Below are 17096 nucleotides of genomic sequence, written 5' to 3' on the forward strand. Positions count from 1 at the left end.
AGCCGTACTGTGCAGGTCTTGAATGACACATGTGTGGAACGGATGTTACTAATTTCTGTGTATCCAGAACCAGACTGGGGAAACCTGTGCTGCTGTGACACATTGCTTGGAGCCGAACGACAAACTTTAGCAAAATGATTCAGTTTAGAACAGTTTCTGCAAGCCTGTCCACGGGCAGGGCACTGTGATGCCCTAGTTGCATGGGAATTAGATCCACAATTGGCGCAATTGCGTCTGGGGGCCACACTGGGGCGCTGTCTACTCATATGTTGCACAGGCAGGCTGCCGTCGTCAGTGGCCCATGTAGTGGGCGGGGAAACCTGTGACGACAGGTCCGTATGCTGCAGTTGTTGTGCGAGCGTTGTGTGTTGATAATGAGCAGCAGGGCTGGCGGTGGCTAGCAGACTAGAGCATTCTAGAGCAGATTCAACTTGCAACGCTATTTTGATTGCATCAGTCAATGTCAAATCGTCTGGTTCCATTAATAGTTTCTCTCGTGTTTTGTCACATGACGTGCCTTCTATCAGCTGGTCTCTGATCATTTGGTCATGCAACGCTCCATATTCACAGGCTCGTGTCAGCTCACGTAGATCAGCCACAAAAGACTGTATGGACTCACCGGGTCGTTGGTGACGCTTTCTGAGTCTGTAGCGCCGTATTAGGACACGTTGTTTTCCAGAGAAATGATCCGTCAGCAGCTTGACTGTATCGGCGAATGTTGTAGCCGATCCGATCGCTCCAAGGACTCGCTGGCCCTCGGTACCGAGGCAGTGAACGAGGAGAGCAGTCTTCCGCTTGTCGGGAAGCTCCGCATCGGAGAATCCGAGAGCATCAATATAGGCATTAAAACCTGTCAGCCAACGTGTCCATGGCACCGCGGGTTCCCCGGGCACCGCGAGAAACACTTCGGGTGGGGGAAGGCTAAATCCAGCCATTCTCGTCGCCAAATGTTGTGTGTAAAAGAGTGACACGCACACACGATTGAACCAGAAACAACACTGCTTTACTTAGTCTCATGTCTCAGTACAGAACAGACTTCCTTGTTATTTCCCGCGCTGTGTATTACCAAGCATCCCATAATAACCAGTCTCTTAAAGGCATCTCAACCATTATATAACACAGCGTCCATATTATTAGAACATAACAGACAACTCCATGCAGAGAAATAGCCCCGCCTCTGCAAGCCACAAGCCCACAACGCGTCGCTGATGCAACGCGGTGTAGGCTTGTAGATCAGCTCTGTTCCCTGCGCTTCTATTAAAAGGGTAGAAAATAAATAAATAGCGTGTGACCGCGTGTCTGTGAGAACCGATAGAGAGAAACGAAATTGAATTATTGTAATGGGTACCCGGTACCCAGGCACGTTCGGTTCGGTACATACTTGGTCCCGAGTTTCGGGACCCACCCCTAGGTGCAACACAGAGAGTAGAGGCCTCTGCCCAACGCTGGGTGGCATGGAGCAACACAGAGAGTAGAGGCCTCTGCCCAACGCTGGGTGGCATCATGGTGCAACACAGAGAATAGAGGCCTCTGCCCAACGCTGGGTGGCATGGAGTAACACAGAGAGTAGAGGCCTCTGCCCAACGCTGGGTGGCATGGTGCAACACAGAGAGTAGAGGCCTCTACACAGGGGGGGGACCTGTCAATCAGGATTCCACGCCCCTCTCGGTTGAGGCCGCTCCCCCAGGCAACTTCAGGGCCAAAACAAGACGTAAAAGGTTTCGACCTGAAAGTGAAAAAAGTTAGAGGCGAAAAAGAAAAAAAAATCTGAAGCCGAAAAAGAATATTTGAATCCGTAAAAAAAACATTTGAATCCGTAAAAATAAGATCTGAAACTGAAAAAAATAATTTTACTCAAAAATCAAAATATATTTTGATTCAAATCAAAACTTTTGAATACGTTTTTTTATTTTTCAAAGTTCAAGATACAAATGTGAGACTTTCGGTTTCAATTCTTATTTTTCCACTTCAATTTAAATGTTTTTTCGTCAACTGTTTTTAATAAATGATCAAAACTTTTGGTCCTGAAATGGCTCCATATATTTGCCTGTGTTTTTTCTTTTAATTATGTTTTTTTTTGTGCGCCGATGGTGATGCTCCACTTGTTTCAGCCTGTAGGCCTACAGCACTTTGGTCAGCTTTTATTGTTTTAAATGTGCTATATAAATAAAGTTTGATTTAGGCCTATATTGGAGCAGGTGCTGGCATTAATTACTGTAATGCCATTCAGTGATGTTGCGCAAATGTCAACTCAATTAGCAAGCGGAGCTGCTCTCATGCGCTCTGCACTGTCTGCAGCACAATGACTGCAGATCTCTTCTTAAAGTTTACTTATTATGGTTTACTTTCAACCATAAACCATAATATGATTGACAAACCTTGGATTATAATTCTTCATCGACCAACAGCGCATGCAGCATGACTATGAGGTAATTTAACTATGTGGGATTTCTCCATCGGCATTGCATGTCGATAAAAATGGGATTTCACTAGTGGCATTATTCAGGCAATACTCAACAGATTGTTATAATTCCAAGTGATCTATATAATCTGTGAAGTTTATATATTTTTTCCCATACGCACACTCACAGTCACATTAACTTTATGATGAATCAAATTAACCGTGGTTGATTTTATTTCTGACAAGTGTCAGGCTTGAAGAGTTCATTCATGTTACCGTTCGTTTACAATTGACAGAGGAGTTTGGATTATATATATTTTTATTTGATGGAGAGGTACTGCCTGTTTCAGGCGCTGTTTAACCCATTCTGACCTGAGATCAGATTCATACGAGGTTTCCGCCGGACACACACTGGTCTGATGATCTGATTCTGACCTGAGATCAGATTCTAAAAATGTCAGTCGTTCTTCGATTTTTCAAAAAATAGCAGACCTACAAGCTCGTATCGCGCCACTCGGTGGCGCGATATGAGCTTGTAGATCTGCTATTTTTCAATAGCTAAAGCATAACATGATGCTGACACCAAAATGGGTGCCCGGTCAGAATGGGTTAATTGTTAAATAAAAGACCAATCCAATATGCGCTCCTCTCTATCTTCTGCAGCTATATCGCTGTTTTATTTTAAGCCTATAGTTCATTGGTCAGCCCTAAAGGCTTATCGTTTAAAATAAATGATACCAATCCAAGCATGCCTTTCTCTCCGCTATAGCGTTGTTTAAACCAAAGAGTCACTGCGCGCCTCGCATCGCGCACCCCCCCCCCCCCCCCCCCCCCGTTGGGTTTCGAAGCGTCGAAGATCAAAAACGTAATCGAAGGTCAGCCCTAGTGCTCTAGCACCCCCTAGTGTCTATCTGTGCATGCCACTGCATGGCGGAGACATTAGTACTGCGACAATGGCCCCCAGAAGTCGGCATACCCCTACCGGAGTTAGGACCAAACACAACATAGTTTTTCCTCATCTCTAAGGCCTCCCATACATGAAATGGATTCTTGTATAAAAATATTTTACTGCAAAAGTGGTGAAATTGTTATTTAAAGTTATACACTTCAAACTAAAAATAAAGCCTGTCCGTCTGGTGGTTGAGGCACTTAAAGGCATGTAGATTCACAATGGAAGCTCTGAGAGGTTCAAAACTTGGCATACTTGAAGCCAGAACATACCTCTACATTCTAGAAAAGACTGAATGTCAATATCTGAATGTCAATATGAGATATAGTCATTTGAACACATACTTACAGTAGGCGGAATTGTACATCTATGTAGATGTCTTCTCTACTTTGTAGTGACTCTGGAATGGATTGTCATAGCAACACATATGATGGCTTGTAGGAAAGGTGAGGTTCTACTGAATCCAGCAATACCAATTGTGTAAATGTAGCTTGCATAATCGTGGAGTTATGCCACAAAACGTATATGGTGTCCCAAACGGGGGGAAATAAAACTAATGAAATCTACAGTATCACATTAGTTTTATTTTTACTTCACTTATCAAGGGTGGGAAAACATAAACAAATCACTTGAGTAGAAGTCCCTAAAATGTATGAAATGTCTCAAACTTGAGAAATGAGAAATTGTGAACAAATAGATGCCGCTTCAATAGAGAAATATGCAAGCCTAGATTGGAACTACTAACTATTATTATGTTGCAGCACATGCCCTGGATCAAGCTCAAATCTCAATATTATCCTCCTAAATATAGATAATCAAGTTATTAATGTCTGTTATTTGAGTTATTTGGTTACAGTCAAGTTATACTACAGTATGTGGCTCCACCTGCATCTTATTGCCTACAGTATGTGGCTTTCTTCATAAAATGACCGGTAAAATAATTTCACATATTTTGGAATGTGAAAAGATGAGATGAACCTTGTCAAATCAAGTAGCTATTTAGCTGACTGGAGTGGAGAGTGACCTAGCATTTAGTTCTCTTTAGTGTAACAGAGCCTACTGCCTGTCCAGTCTACACTGACAATAGCAGAACCCTGCCCTGACACTGTTTCACCAGAATGGAAAATAGACTTAATTAGTATCACTTGTAATATGGTTACTGCACATATACTATAGCCTAAAAATAGTGCGCGTAATGCACAACATAGATACTGTACAAATTCTGAAGTGTGTCTTTAAAATTTTACCAAAATGGAATATTGGATCCAAATCTTTGTATCATCTTTACTAAACAGTTGGAAAAAAGCACGAAACAAGACCCATAATGTATAAAGCCCACGGCAGAAGACCTTCAACACATACTAACTGTTGTTCAACAGAGAGATGATGTTCATAAAACCCTGGCAAACCCAAATTCAATACTCTCCTCTCCTCATCATATACTGTATCATGTTGAGAAAACTACTCCAGTAAGACCAGAGTGAGAGCATGCCGTCTCGTCAAGAAGACTGAATAGGGTACAACATTGTTGAATAGGATACAACACTGTTTAACATACAAATATATTGTTTCATTTGTGGGAAGGCCAGCACAATTGATTGATTGATTGATTGATTGATGGATTTAATAGTTTATTAGACATAAATGTAAAAACAGCAACAGAGTACAGTCATACAATCAGTCCAAAAGGGATAGCACAAAAAAGTCATTGCGGTCTTGTGCAATCAGTTCATAGACAAAACCAGGACTACTGGTCAGAGTACCAGAGACAGGGCCTTCACATGGTCACTGGTCAGAGTACCAGAGACAGGGCCTTCACATGGTCACTGGTCAGAGTACCAGAGACAGGGCCTTCACATGGTCACTGGTCAGAGTACCAGAGACAGGGCCTTCACATGGTCACTGGTCAGAGTACCAGAGACAGGGCCTTCACATGGTCACTGGTCAGAGTACCAGAGACAGGGCCTTCACATGGTCACTGGTCAGAGTACCAGAGACAGGGCCTTCACATGGTCACTGGTCAGAGTACCAGAGACAGGGCCTTCACATGGTCACTGGTCAGAGTACCAGAGACAGGGCCTTCACATGGTCACTGGTCAGAGTACCAGAGACAGGGCCTTCACATGCAGCATCAGAAAGATTGATGAAGTTGTACATCGGCTGCTCTCGTACCCAGATCTCTTTGCATATGATGACAAATATCATAAATGCTACCTAAAACACTAAATATCTAAACGAAATATAGCAGCTATAAAACAAAGAATTAGAACAGCAGACCAGTATCTATGTCAAAGGTTTTATTAATCTCACTGAAGTAGTTAACATCTTTCTTTAAATAAATGAAAGTGATGACAAGTCATCACTTTCAATAAATAAGAGTTATGACATACTGAAGACACTGGTCCATGGTTTTCTTCATCGATATATCTGCAGGTCTATGTAGTAGTTCTGGATTTTCTTGGAGATTTGCATCTTCTCTCATTGTGCCCATTTCCCATGGGCACACTTTTAGAGCATGCAACATCAGACTTTCCATGTTCTACAAATTATAATGCTGTATGTTTCCAGGGTTTGTATTTAGACAATATCATCTTCTTCCTCAGAGTCAGTGTCTTCTGTATGTCATCATAACAGTCAAGGAGTTTATATACCGTAAATGGAAATTGGTGCATTTACAGTATATAGAGCTTTTATCCAAAGCACTTTACATGTGCATTACATTCACACATTCAGTCACACACCGATGGCAGAGGAAACCATACAAGACACCGACCTGCACATCGGGATCAATTAGGGGTTCAGAGTCTAACTCTGGGGGAGCCCTGGATCGAACTGAGAATATGGTATGATATAGTACTACCAGTATATTGTTAGTTCACACTGAATTTTGTCTTGCGAACCTCACGGTTCTCCATCCAGCCGCTCTATTGGCCACTCTATCCCTGAGGCACTGCCGCCTCGGCATATTACCGGTATTATACTGTATATTGTATATTTGTCATCATACACAAACAGATCTGGGTACGAGAGGAGCAGATGATGTACAACTTCATCAACCTTTCTGATGCTGCATGAAGGACCTTAAGTCTCTGGTACACATACCAGTACCAGCCATAATGGCTGTCAGATGTTCTGGTCTTGTACTGGTCTTCACACAAATTAAAAATATCTTTGTATGTTAAACAATGTTTCAACCCTATTCAGTCTTCTTGATGAGACTGGTGCAGGCATGCTCTCACTCAACATTTGCAACTTGCTCATTACTGCAGCATATTGTCTGTATATAGAGCCACGGTTTTATGAACATCATCATCTCTCTGTTGAGCAACATTTAGTAAGATCATTTTAATTTTGAGTATCTGCCGATACCGATTTTTCCCCATCTGAAAATTATATTTTTATGCAACTCCTCCAATATCACAATAGTACAATATCCCAAATCACGGACAATATACAGTCTAATATCATGATATGGATATCATATTGATACTAGGGATGTCCCAATCACATTTTTGTGCTCCTGATCTGATCATTTAAAAATGTCATGATCGGCCCCGATTTCCGATACACTTCACATTATAAGATCACATATGATGCACATAGGTGGAGCCAAATACTGTAGTATAAATTGACTGTAACCAAATAACTCAAATAACAGAAATTAATAACTTGATTATTTATATTTATGAGGATAATATTGAGATTTGAGCTTGATGAGGGAACAGGCTTTCGCCTTTGCTGCCCCAACCCTGTGGAATGCCCTCCCTAAGGCACTCAGAGATGCCCCTACCCTTCAAACCTTCAAATCCACCCTCAAAACCCACCTCTTCAAAATTGCCTTCCCTTTTCACGGTCTTTTAATGTCCTTTTTCTATTAAAGTTGTTTTTAATTTGTTGTTACCTCTGTAAGCCCCCCCCCATGTAAAGCGTCTTTGGGTACTCAGAAAAGCGCTATATAAGTTTGAGATATTATATTATTATTATTTAACATCCAGGTCATGTGCTGCAACAATAATAGTTAGTAGTTCCACTGTAGGCTTGCATATTTCTCTATTGAAGCGGCATCTATTTCTTCACAATTTCTCATTTCTCAAGTTTGAGACATTTCATACATTTTAGGGACTTCTACTCAAGTGATTTGTTTATGTTTTCCCACCCTTGATAAGTGAAGTAAAAATAAAACTAATGTGATACTGTAGATTTCATTAGTTTTATTTCCCCCCGTTTGGGACACCATATACGTTTTGTGGCATAACTCCACGATTATGCAAGCTACATTTACACAATTGGTATTGCTGGATTCAGTAGAACCTCACCTTTCCTACAAGCCATCATATGTGTTGCTATGACAATCCATTCCAGAGTCACTACAAAGTAGAGAAGACATCTACATAGATGTACAATTCCGCCTACTGTAAGTATGTGTTCAAATGACTATATCTCATATTGACATTCAGATATTGACATTCAGTCTTTTCTAGAATGTAGAGGTATGTTCTGGCTTCAAGTATGCCAAGTTTTGAACCTCTCAGAGCTTCCATTGTGAATCTACATGCCTTTAAGTGCCTCAACCACCAGACGGACAGGCTTTATTTTTAGTTTGAGGTGTATAACTTTAAATAACAATTTCACCACTTTTGCAGTAAAATATTTTTATACAAGAATCCATTTCATGTATGGGAGGCCTTAGAGATGAGGAAAAACTATGTTGTGTTTGGTCCTAACTCCGGTAGGGGTATCTCGAAAACTAAAGCACTTTTTGACTGTTTGTTGCAGGACTACATAGTTCACACTTCATATTAAATGTGATGGTGGCTTCTTGGACCAACAACAGTACAACACACGGTGTTGTGCTGTTGTTGGTCTTTCCCCAGATGAGGATGGGTTCATGTGTTTGAAACCCTCAAACCCTCACCCTAACCCTAACCTTCCCCAGGGCAGCACACCTAAACCTAACCCCAACCCTCTCCCGACCCCCCAACGCACCTCGACCAATGCTCCTTCGAACCAATGCTCCGTCGGACCATAGTATGCCTCCCATGAGGATGTCACCCATGTGACATACCTCTCCCAAACTAATCCCTGCAGCATGTTTGTTCTATCATGTAGTTAAAACTATATTGATAACAAATATCCATTTAATGTCTGCCTAGTTCACACTTCTCCATATTAAATGTGATTGTGGCTTCTTGGACTTTCTGTAGTACAGTCCGGTGTTGTGCTTTTCTGGTCTTTCCCCAGATGAGGATGTCACCCATGTGACATACTACTCCCAGACTAGTCCCTGCAGCATGTTTGACCAACAACGTGTGCATGTGAGTGTTATGTACAACGATATACTGTAGCCGCACGCCATACTTGACAGGGGATACAAGTATGGGCTTCAGTGATTGAAAGGGAGTGTATGAATTCTTTCACAAGCAAATTGTGAAGCGATATATCGTTGTACATAACTGGAGGTTATTCAATAACTGTGGTTAATGTAAACAGATATTAGCGAACAATTCGCCAGGTGGCCCTTCTCGCTTGCTACAGCGACAGTGTAGTTTGTAGTTGCACTTTGGCAGCTATCGCAAGTCTCAGAGGAATACAGGAATACGCAGAGGACCCATGAAAAAGTGCTTAGAAAATGAAACGAAAATCTGGTGCTGGTGTTTTTGCTTGTAAAATGTGTTTTTGGCAACACAAAATCTTTCTCAAATGTCAAATGCATATACTTAACATCTGAAACAAGTATTGGTGCCTTTAGTTTACTCATATGTGAATTTAGATCATGAAATGTAGCATATTTGTTAAAGAATATGCTTCAACTTAAGTGTTTTCCACACAGTACAATGAAACCTACACAGTAAATTGTACCAAAAGCTTATGTTTCATACATAGAAAATGTCTCAACCTACTGTGTAATGAAAGGAAATGAAAATCAGGGCACCTTGGACCAAAATGGCAGAAAATCTATCCAAATGTTACCACGCCCCCTAAATTGGAATAATGCAAAAAATGCACAAGACTAAAAATGTAAGTACTAGAGGTCAGAATGATTACAACATAATTGTATGAAACATTTATTTATTTACAAGTACCGCAAAGTGTCACAGCATCTGTCATTTGTACATCCACCCCCTGCCAAGGAAATATATGAAAATACAAAATAGCATACAAATGCATCACAATAAAACCTTCTGTTGGCTGTGTAAGTAGTCTGTGCTGTTTGCATTTATGCATTGCATTTAAATGGATGTAGGCAGTGTGGCAATTCTTTAACGTCTTAATCAGGGCTGCCATGTTTCAGAAATGGGCTTTTTTATGTCGATTTGGCCCGTTTTAACGTTGATATTTAACCTTAACACTGATGTCTTCACCTCCATTCCAGCTGCTCTCCCTGCATTGACAGCCTCCTCATGCTTAAAGTAGAAATGAAAAAGATATCTATCTATCTATCTATGCTCCTCAGACCTAGCCAGCCAGCCAGCAAGCCACACACATAGTGCTCAGACCCAGCCAGCCAGCCAGCCACACACATAGTGCTCAGACCCAGCCAGCCAGCCAGCCACACACATAGTGCTCAGACCCAGCCAGTCAGCCAGCCACACACATAGTGCTCAGACCCAGCCAGTCAGCCAGCCACACACATAGTGCTCAGACCCAGCCAGTCAGCCAGCCACACACATAGTGCTCAGACCCAGCCAGCCAGCCAGCCACACACATAGTGCTCAGACCCAGCCAGCCAGCCAGCCACACACATAGTACTCAGACAGGACAATGTCACTATGACAGAAAGAGAAGATGGGTCTGGCCACATTCATTCACCCCATAATCTCAGTGGAAATTGGGGAATATGTCAGAAAACTGGAATGTATTTTTAAATTTTCTTAGTTCAAACACATCTGTGGGCTCTCTCTCTCTATGAACAGAAACAAGTCGCGATGCGGCCCCTCCCCCTTCACTTCACACACACACACACACACACACACACACACACACACACACACACGACTTTGTCCCTATAATGTGCACGGGCTATGGCACCGTTCCACTTCCTCAAATCACGCAAGAGACGCCACACACCAGTATAGAAGAGAGATAGTCACAGGTCACTTACTCACTTGTTGTAACTTGTGGGGGCTATATTGTCTTCCATGAAAAATATTTCGAAGCGATGTTAAACTCCGCATGGCTCATTTCCATGCGTCACACAGTCAGGGACCCTGCTGTTTACCCTCCTGCATATATCAGCACTGCTTGCAGATCGGTTATTTTACCGTTTGTGAGGAGCGCGCGTTATTACGCGGCGGAGCCGCAGAGAAAATTGTTATTTATCATTATAATGCGTGTGAAATGGCATGTGTGGCGTGGTGCGTGGTAAAGGGTTAAATTGCGTGACTGTCACACTCAAAGGGTGAGACATGGCAGCTCTGTCTTAATAATTCTTGAACAAAACAAGTAGTAGGTCTACATGGTAACATGTTGGGCTACTCATCCCTATCACTTTCATCAGTCATCATCCCATGTACCTTTCTTCTGTTTCCTTTGACACATGTTCACAGTCCTGGAAGTGACAAATCAGTGCAAGACAGTTTTGCAGACATACATGAACACCTTTCAGTCTCACATTTGCTTTTATTTTTTACAATTACAGTGGACTACCTGCAACACACTATCAGGGGCAGGATTTCTAGTCATCCATGTTACTGTTAACTCCCCATCCTCCATGCCCCATCCACTGCCAATGGGTGAAGGAGCACACATCCTACTAGTCAGAGAACGTCTCATCACTGCTGCTTGGTAGTTTGCACTTTTGCAATGTTGGTGGAGAGCATCACTTGTTGGGGGAATGGGCAGTTCTGGCAAAGCTGATGATGCCATACAGAATGATTTGTACCTTGCATCATTGACATTTTTGGCAGATGATTGGCCATACAGGTGGCACACATATTTGCTCAGTGTGTTGAAAGTTGACTGGTCAAGGTTAAAACTGCTGCCAAGATGAACCTGCTTGGCTTACCTCGGTTGACTCAGTTGTTGTCGTGTCTGATGGATGAGGTAGCCTGTCTAACAGTGTATCTGCTGATAATGTTTCAACTAAAACCAGTTCGGAGATGTTGCGCGTTGCAGGGCTGTGAAACACCAGCTCGGGGAAATCACGGGCCAACCGCCTTTTCAGTTTATCCTGCCTGCAAAATGAAAATATAGAAAAAGACGAGCACAAATGTATAAATATTAATATACAATATCAGGGGATGAAGCCTGATGGCCATCACATCTACCCAAAGGTGAAAAATACTAGATACAGTTGACTGGTGAATGCCAAAGAGGTAACCTAAAAGTTCCTCAGACAGATTGAGACACAGCTTCATCAGTGTAAGCAGAAGTCTCTGAGTATCACTAAGTGACTGTTTTGCAGGAGGTGGTAAACTTGGTGACACAAAATTGAACAACAACATGAAAGTCTCTACATTTGGTAGTCCTGTGAAGAATTTCATTTTGCTGTCATCAAATTCTGAAGGATCAAGAGTACGATGTTTCAACTCACTTTCTAATTTGTTGACTTTATCCCTAAGTGATTGACATTCAGCATTTAAAGATTTAATCTGTTCATGTAATGAGGCAATGTCATTTTGTGTTTCCTCTGCCTGGGACTTCAACAACAGTCTGTACCTCTGCTGTACTTCGATCAGTGATGGAGGTGAAACCAAATAACCTTGGCACGTAGTCAGGATGTAGAGGATCATCACTCTTTTTCCCTTAAATAACAAAAACAAAAAAAACATTTACTAGAAATATGATATTAATTTGTTTCCATATATGGGGTGTTTTCATATATGTCCTGTTTCAGACATCAGCCTCAAAACAAACTCATCCGGGACGGGGCTGCCAAATCATTGTGAGATTATTTTTTTACATTAACCACTGGAACAATAGCATCCCTATTCTGGAGGGAACATTTGCAGAAAATAGCAGATCTACAAGCTCACAACATTGTGAGCTTGTAGACCGGCTATTTTGGCAAATAAGTTTGGTGTAGAGCAGGGGTATAGGCAGCTTTAACCACGGGTGCCAAGGGTGACCACTGGCAATGCCAGTGCCTCACTCTAATGCCAGTCTGGCATTAGACTGATTAGAGTGAGAGAGGATTAGCCTGTATGTCTGTAACTGAGTGTACAAATGGAACCATTGGACCCCAAATGGACCCTTCTTAAGTTCTTAGGCCTTAAGCCTACAGGTCTGTGAGAGTGGAACCAAATGGACCTTACAGGTCTGTAACTCTGAGAGATGGAACCAAATGGACCCTTACAGCCTGAGTGTACAAATGGACACATGCAGGTCTGTAACTCTGACACTATGGGTCCATTTGGTTCCATTCGTACACTCTCAGAGTAAGTTACAGACCTTAAGGATCCATTTGTGCAATAACAATCAAAAGTTATGTGGGTCCTTGAAAAAAAAACAAAAAAAAAGTTTGATAACCACTGTACTAGTCAGTGGACTCACGTAACAACATGCTGATGAGTGATTACTCTTGACCAGATCTCTTTCAGGGGAACGGACTATGTTAATCCACTTCTTGGTCCACAAGAAGAGAACTCCGTTAGGTTCGTTTAACCCTCTAACACCCAGCGTTGCTTTTTAGCAACAAATTTATTTTATTTAATTACTTTTTTTTTTTTTTTTTTTTTTTTCACCTAAACGTCATCAGTGATGTTCATTGCAATGCCATTTCAATGCCATTGGTCATGATATTTGCATATAAATACCCCCCACAGAGGCTGAAATTCACACAAATAAAAAATGTCTGGACTCTGTGCAATTTTGAAATCTTTTTAACCTAAGACTTTTGACCTTTACCCTAATAAAAGTAGGTAAAATAATTGTAATATATGTTTTTTGTGATCATTAGAATGTCTAGAACATGTTTTATTCATTATTGTGAAAGATATCCCCCAAATGTAAATTATTAATTTATTATATTATTATATAATTATTATATAATTATTATAAAATGTTCATCAAACTTAATTTTTTTTAACACATTTTTTTGTCTTAGTCCTAGTAGTACAAAGTAGTAGTAAGGTTGAAATCTATTTTTTGCAAGTAGAAATTAATGCGGGTGTTAGAGGGTTAAAACGGGACATTGTGTGAAAAGGCCCTTTTACATTGAACGTATGGTTTTACAAAAAAGCAACATACCTGACACAAAGTGAAAGTGGCAAATCCATGTGTCTGTGTCTGGATTCCAGTAGCCCTGAAACATGACTATACTTCGGCGAAGTGCAGCGATCCATTTACTTATTTTTTCTTTACATTTCGGCAGTCTGTAAAAGGATAGCTCCGAGTTCTTTTTTAATCTGTTTGTACAGTCAATCGCACATCAGCTCTTTCCCATTTTTGGTGTTTAGAGTGAATAAAAACAAACAGCGCCGCAACAGTGAGTTGCTATGGACAACAAAAAGGTCCTTTGCAAACTTCCGCATACGATGACGTCACGCGCATACTCAAGGGAATAAAGCTGCTACGCGATTGGTCTACGTGACCAAAACCACATCACTCCCCTTGCACATATTAGTACGCCTTGTAAGAAATAGTCCCGTCTTTGACCACTGATTATAAAAATACTGCAGGATGGCACGAGTAGAACTTTTTTATTTGGACTTTCTACCTATAAATCTCTTTTATGGAGAAAAAATTGTGTAGTCCCCCTTCCGTGGGAACGGAACGGAACTGAACGAAAAGGGACCTCACAATATGGCCTACAAAGTCTCAGACACACTGAGCGCTGGTTGGCTCCATATATTCAGATCTAGGTGATGATCCAGTATTCTCCAGGGTTTAATGAGGTCAGTGTCGTGATATTCATATATGGTGACGGCCATATTTGGAGCGTGTCATGTCAGTCCGTCACAGGCGTGATGGACTGACAGCCATATATGGTGGCGTGACGTGTCACGAGGCGTGATGGACTAACGGCCATACTGTATATGGTGGCCTGACTTTGACAAATAAACGAACTATATGAAAACCTGCAAAACCTGTCTGTTGCAGGTTTTGCAGGTTTTCATATAGTTCGTTTATAGTTTCATAAATCTCAAGTGGCACAGCAACCAAATTGGAACCATGTGATGTAAAATATCTTTGTATCAAACAAAATTTGGATTCAGCAGGTTATAGGGACTTGATCATGATATGGATGCCTGGATGACACTTTATATCTTTTTGTTTTAGGAAGAACATCTTACAAAGGGGATTCTTCAAATAAGCAGAGAAATGGCTCTGTGTCCCAGAGGAATCCAGAGTTCTTTGTAAGTTGTATGGCCCTCATTTATCAATTGAGTGTAAAATCTGACACAGATTCGAGTGCAGGTTTCGTAGTACACCCACGTCGCCACGGCATTTATAAAGTGATCGCAAACAGCTGATCCTTCCTTAATTTCGTTCTGACGTTAATAAATGTGACGGCTGAAATCTATGTGGCACGCCCTATGAAATCAAGCCTCGCCCTCGTTTTTGCGACATGAACACATGCAATACGTCCTGGAAACCCTGGTTACAGGAGAAAAAAAAGGTTCTCCCGTGCCTTGCTGCCCCCCTCACCCCCCTCTCATACACACACACAGACGCACGCACACGCAACTTGCAAGCCCCGCCCAACTAACTGGTGTGTTGTTAAATAAATAAAGAACGAACACCTGCATGAATTAAATAAAGTTGTAGGTCTACCCTGTCTGTTTCCCTCTCACCTCGCTTGCCTTGCTGTCATGCACGCACGCAAGCACCTACATGACACATCGACATTGCATCGCCATGAATGGAATACGTTTGTAGGCTGGCCTATATTAATTTTACCCATTCGTGCGCAGTGCACGGCGAAGGCGTGAGACTGCGCACTGCTGTGATAAGTCCTGTGGGTGAGTGTCAGTGATGCCTGCATGAGAGATAGGCTATCATGTTGTCAAGGCAGTCATAATCAACGTTGTAGTGATTTGATCATTGATGAACGAATCATAAACATATGGATGAAGGCTTGCCGCTTGCATGTGTTGGCGACGCACGCCACGGTCCCGTCCTCCCGACCCCCTAAAATGATCTCGCTTTTATCTGAACTGTCAAAGCACTTATTTAAATGGTGAATGATTAAGCCCCTTACGCCTATAGCCTGCTACAATTGCAAATAGGCAAGCTGTATACGTATGCTTGTCATTGACACTTGGAAATAAAGGCGTGCACGCCGTGCAGTCCATTTATGCCTTTTTTTTATAATATCACTCACAGACAGTAGGCTACAGTGATATAGGCATCTGATGTCATGCCGCATGCACTCCCAAATCATCTCACAAGTGCGCTCGCATAACAAGGCCAGTAAAGCACTGTTAGATTAAGCACAAACTAATACATTGTAAACATGTTATATTGTATTTAATTTCGCGAAATTAATTACTTGTAAAGTTGGAAATCTCTCTTTTTCTTTTTCTTTTTTTTACATAGTTTTATATTAACATTTTAGTATATGTCTTCATCGATACACTTGTGGCAGCCGCATGATCACTGTCAAACAAGCAACCGCTTTATTGTTTTTGATGGGTTGTTTTCTTCAGGAGCCGCCAGCCACTCAGGGACCCTCGCGTTCATCGACATCTTCGCAGTCACTGACTGCACCAGCAACTCAGAGACACTCGCAGTCACAGACATCTTCGCAGTCGCAGAGTCCACCAGCAACTCAGAGAACCTCGCAGACACCCCTGGTTGTTCGGCAACCCTTGCCGTCACAGGCACCCCAGCACCAGTCTGCGTCCAGCACGGCCACACATGGTAAGCTTGCAGACTCAACAGTATGCACCCAAAAAAAGGGTGGCCTTTCTGGTCTTGTGGTTATTAGGGTTGGGATTCGGAAGCAGATTACCACAATGTCCCATTTCACAAGTTTTCATATATAAAAATCTTATAGATCTCATACTGTAGATCGGCTATTTTCAAACGGCAGCAATTGCCTGTCATAATTTCACCACACCCCTCCCTATCTAATTATTGGACAGTATTAGAATGTTGATATAAATTTTGTATTCCTCTTATAAGGCCCCAAATCACACCTTAGAAAGCACGAGTGTCTATTTCAAACACAAAGTGTTTTTTGACAGGGGGGTCATATTTTGACGGCAGTAACTGCCTGTCATAATTTCACCCCCCTCCGTATAAAAGTATTGGACAGTATTATGATTTTGATATTCATTTTGTAGTCATCTTATAGTGCCCCAAATCAAACCATAGAAAGCATGAGTTTTTGATTTATAGGTTTTACTTTTAACCCATTCAATCCAAACGCATCTGTCATTTTAGATGTTATACTTTGGGCTTGGGTAGACTTTCTTGTCTCCTTCATTGGCCACAATCTAATCTAGTGAGGTGAATCCAATACTGTGAAAGTCATATACTGGCACTCTTGACAGTAGTTGTTTTCTGTGTGTCTGAACGTACAGCTGACTATTAGGGTTCTGCCATACTGTGTGTCATAGGCTCAATATGTCAGTTTGTCACCTCCCCCTTCACATTCAATAGATATGGTGATATTTTGTGGCCAGAGGTAATGTCCTGGTGTCTAGTAGGACTATAGTAAATCATAATAAAGAAATTGCCGTAAACCTGTAAAAATGTAGCCACTCGTTGGAATGCCCCGCCCCTGTCAAGCTAAAATCGTTAAAACGAAAGAAAGCTTTTTTTACACTCATCTTTTATTTTCTATAATAACAACCTAAA

The 17096-nt window shown here is 41.6% G+C and overlaps 1 protein-coding gene across 1 annotated transcript in view; it reads left to right on the forward strand.

Moving 5' to 3' along the window:
• The window catches only part of LOC310857897 (uncharacterized protein), a gene marked incomplete at its 3' end in the record, with an annotated part of 100045 nt that overhangs the window by 46730 nt on the left and 36219 nt on the right, over positions 1–17096 (forward strand). Inside the window, exons 15-16 of the mRNA XM_083763872.1 lie at positions 14571–14647; positions 15941–16154. Of these exons, the coding sequence (XP_083619998.1) occupies positions 14571–14647; positions 15941–16154 (291 nt within the window). The remainder of the gene's footprint in view (positions 1–14570; positions 14648–15940; positions 16155–17096) is intronic.

The sequence above is a fragment of the Protomyctophum parallelum genome (genome assembly GCF_964188405.1).
Source record: "Protomyctophum parallelum genome assembly, chromosome: 1".
Lineage (NCBI taxonomy): Eukaryota > Metazoa > Chordata > Actinopteri > Myctophiformes > Myctophidae > Protomyctophum > Protomyctophum parallelum.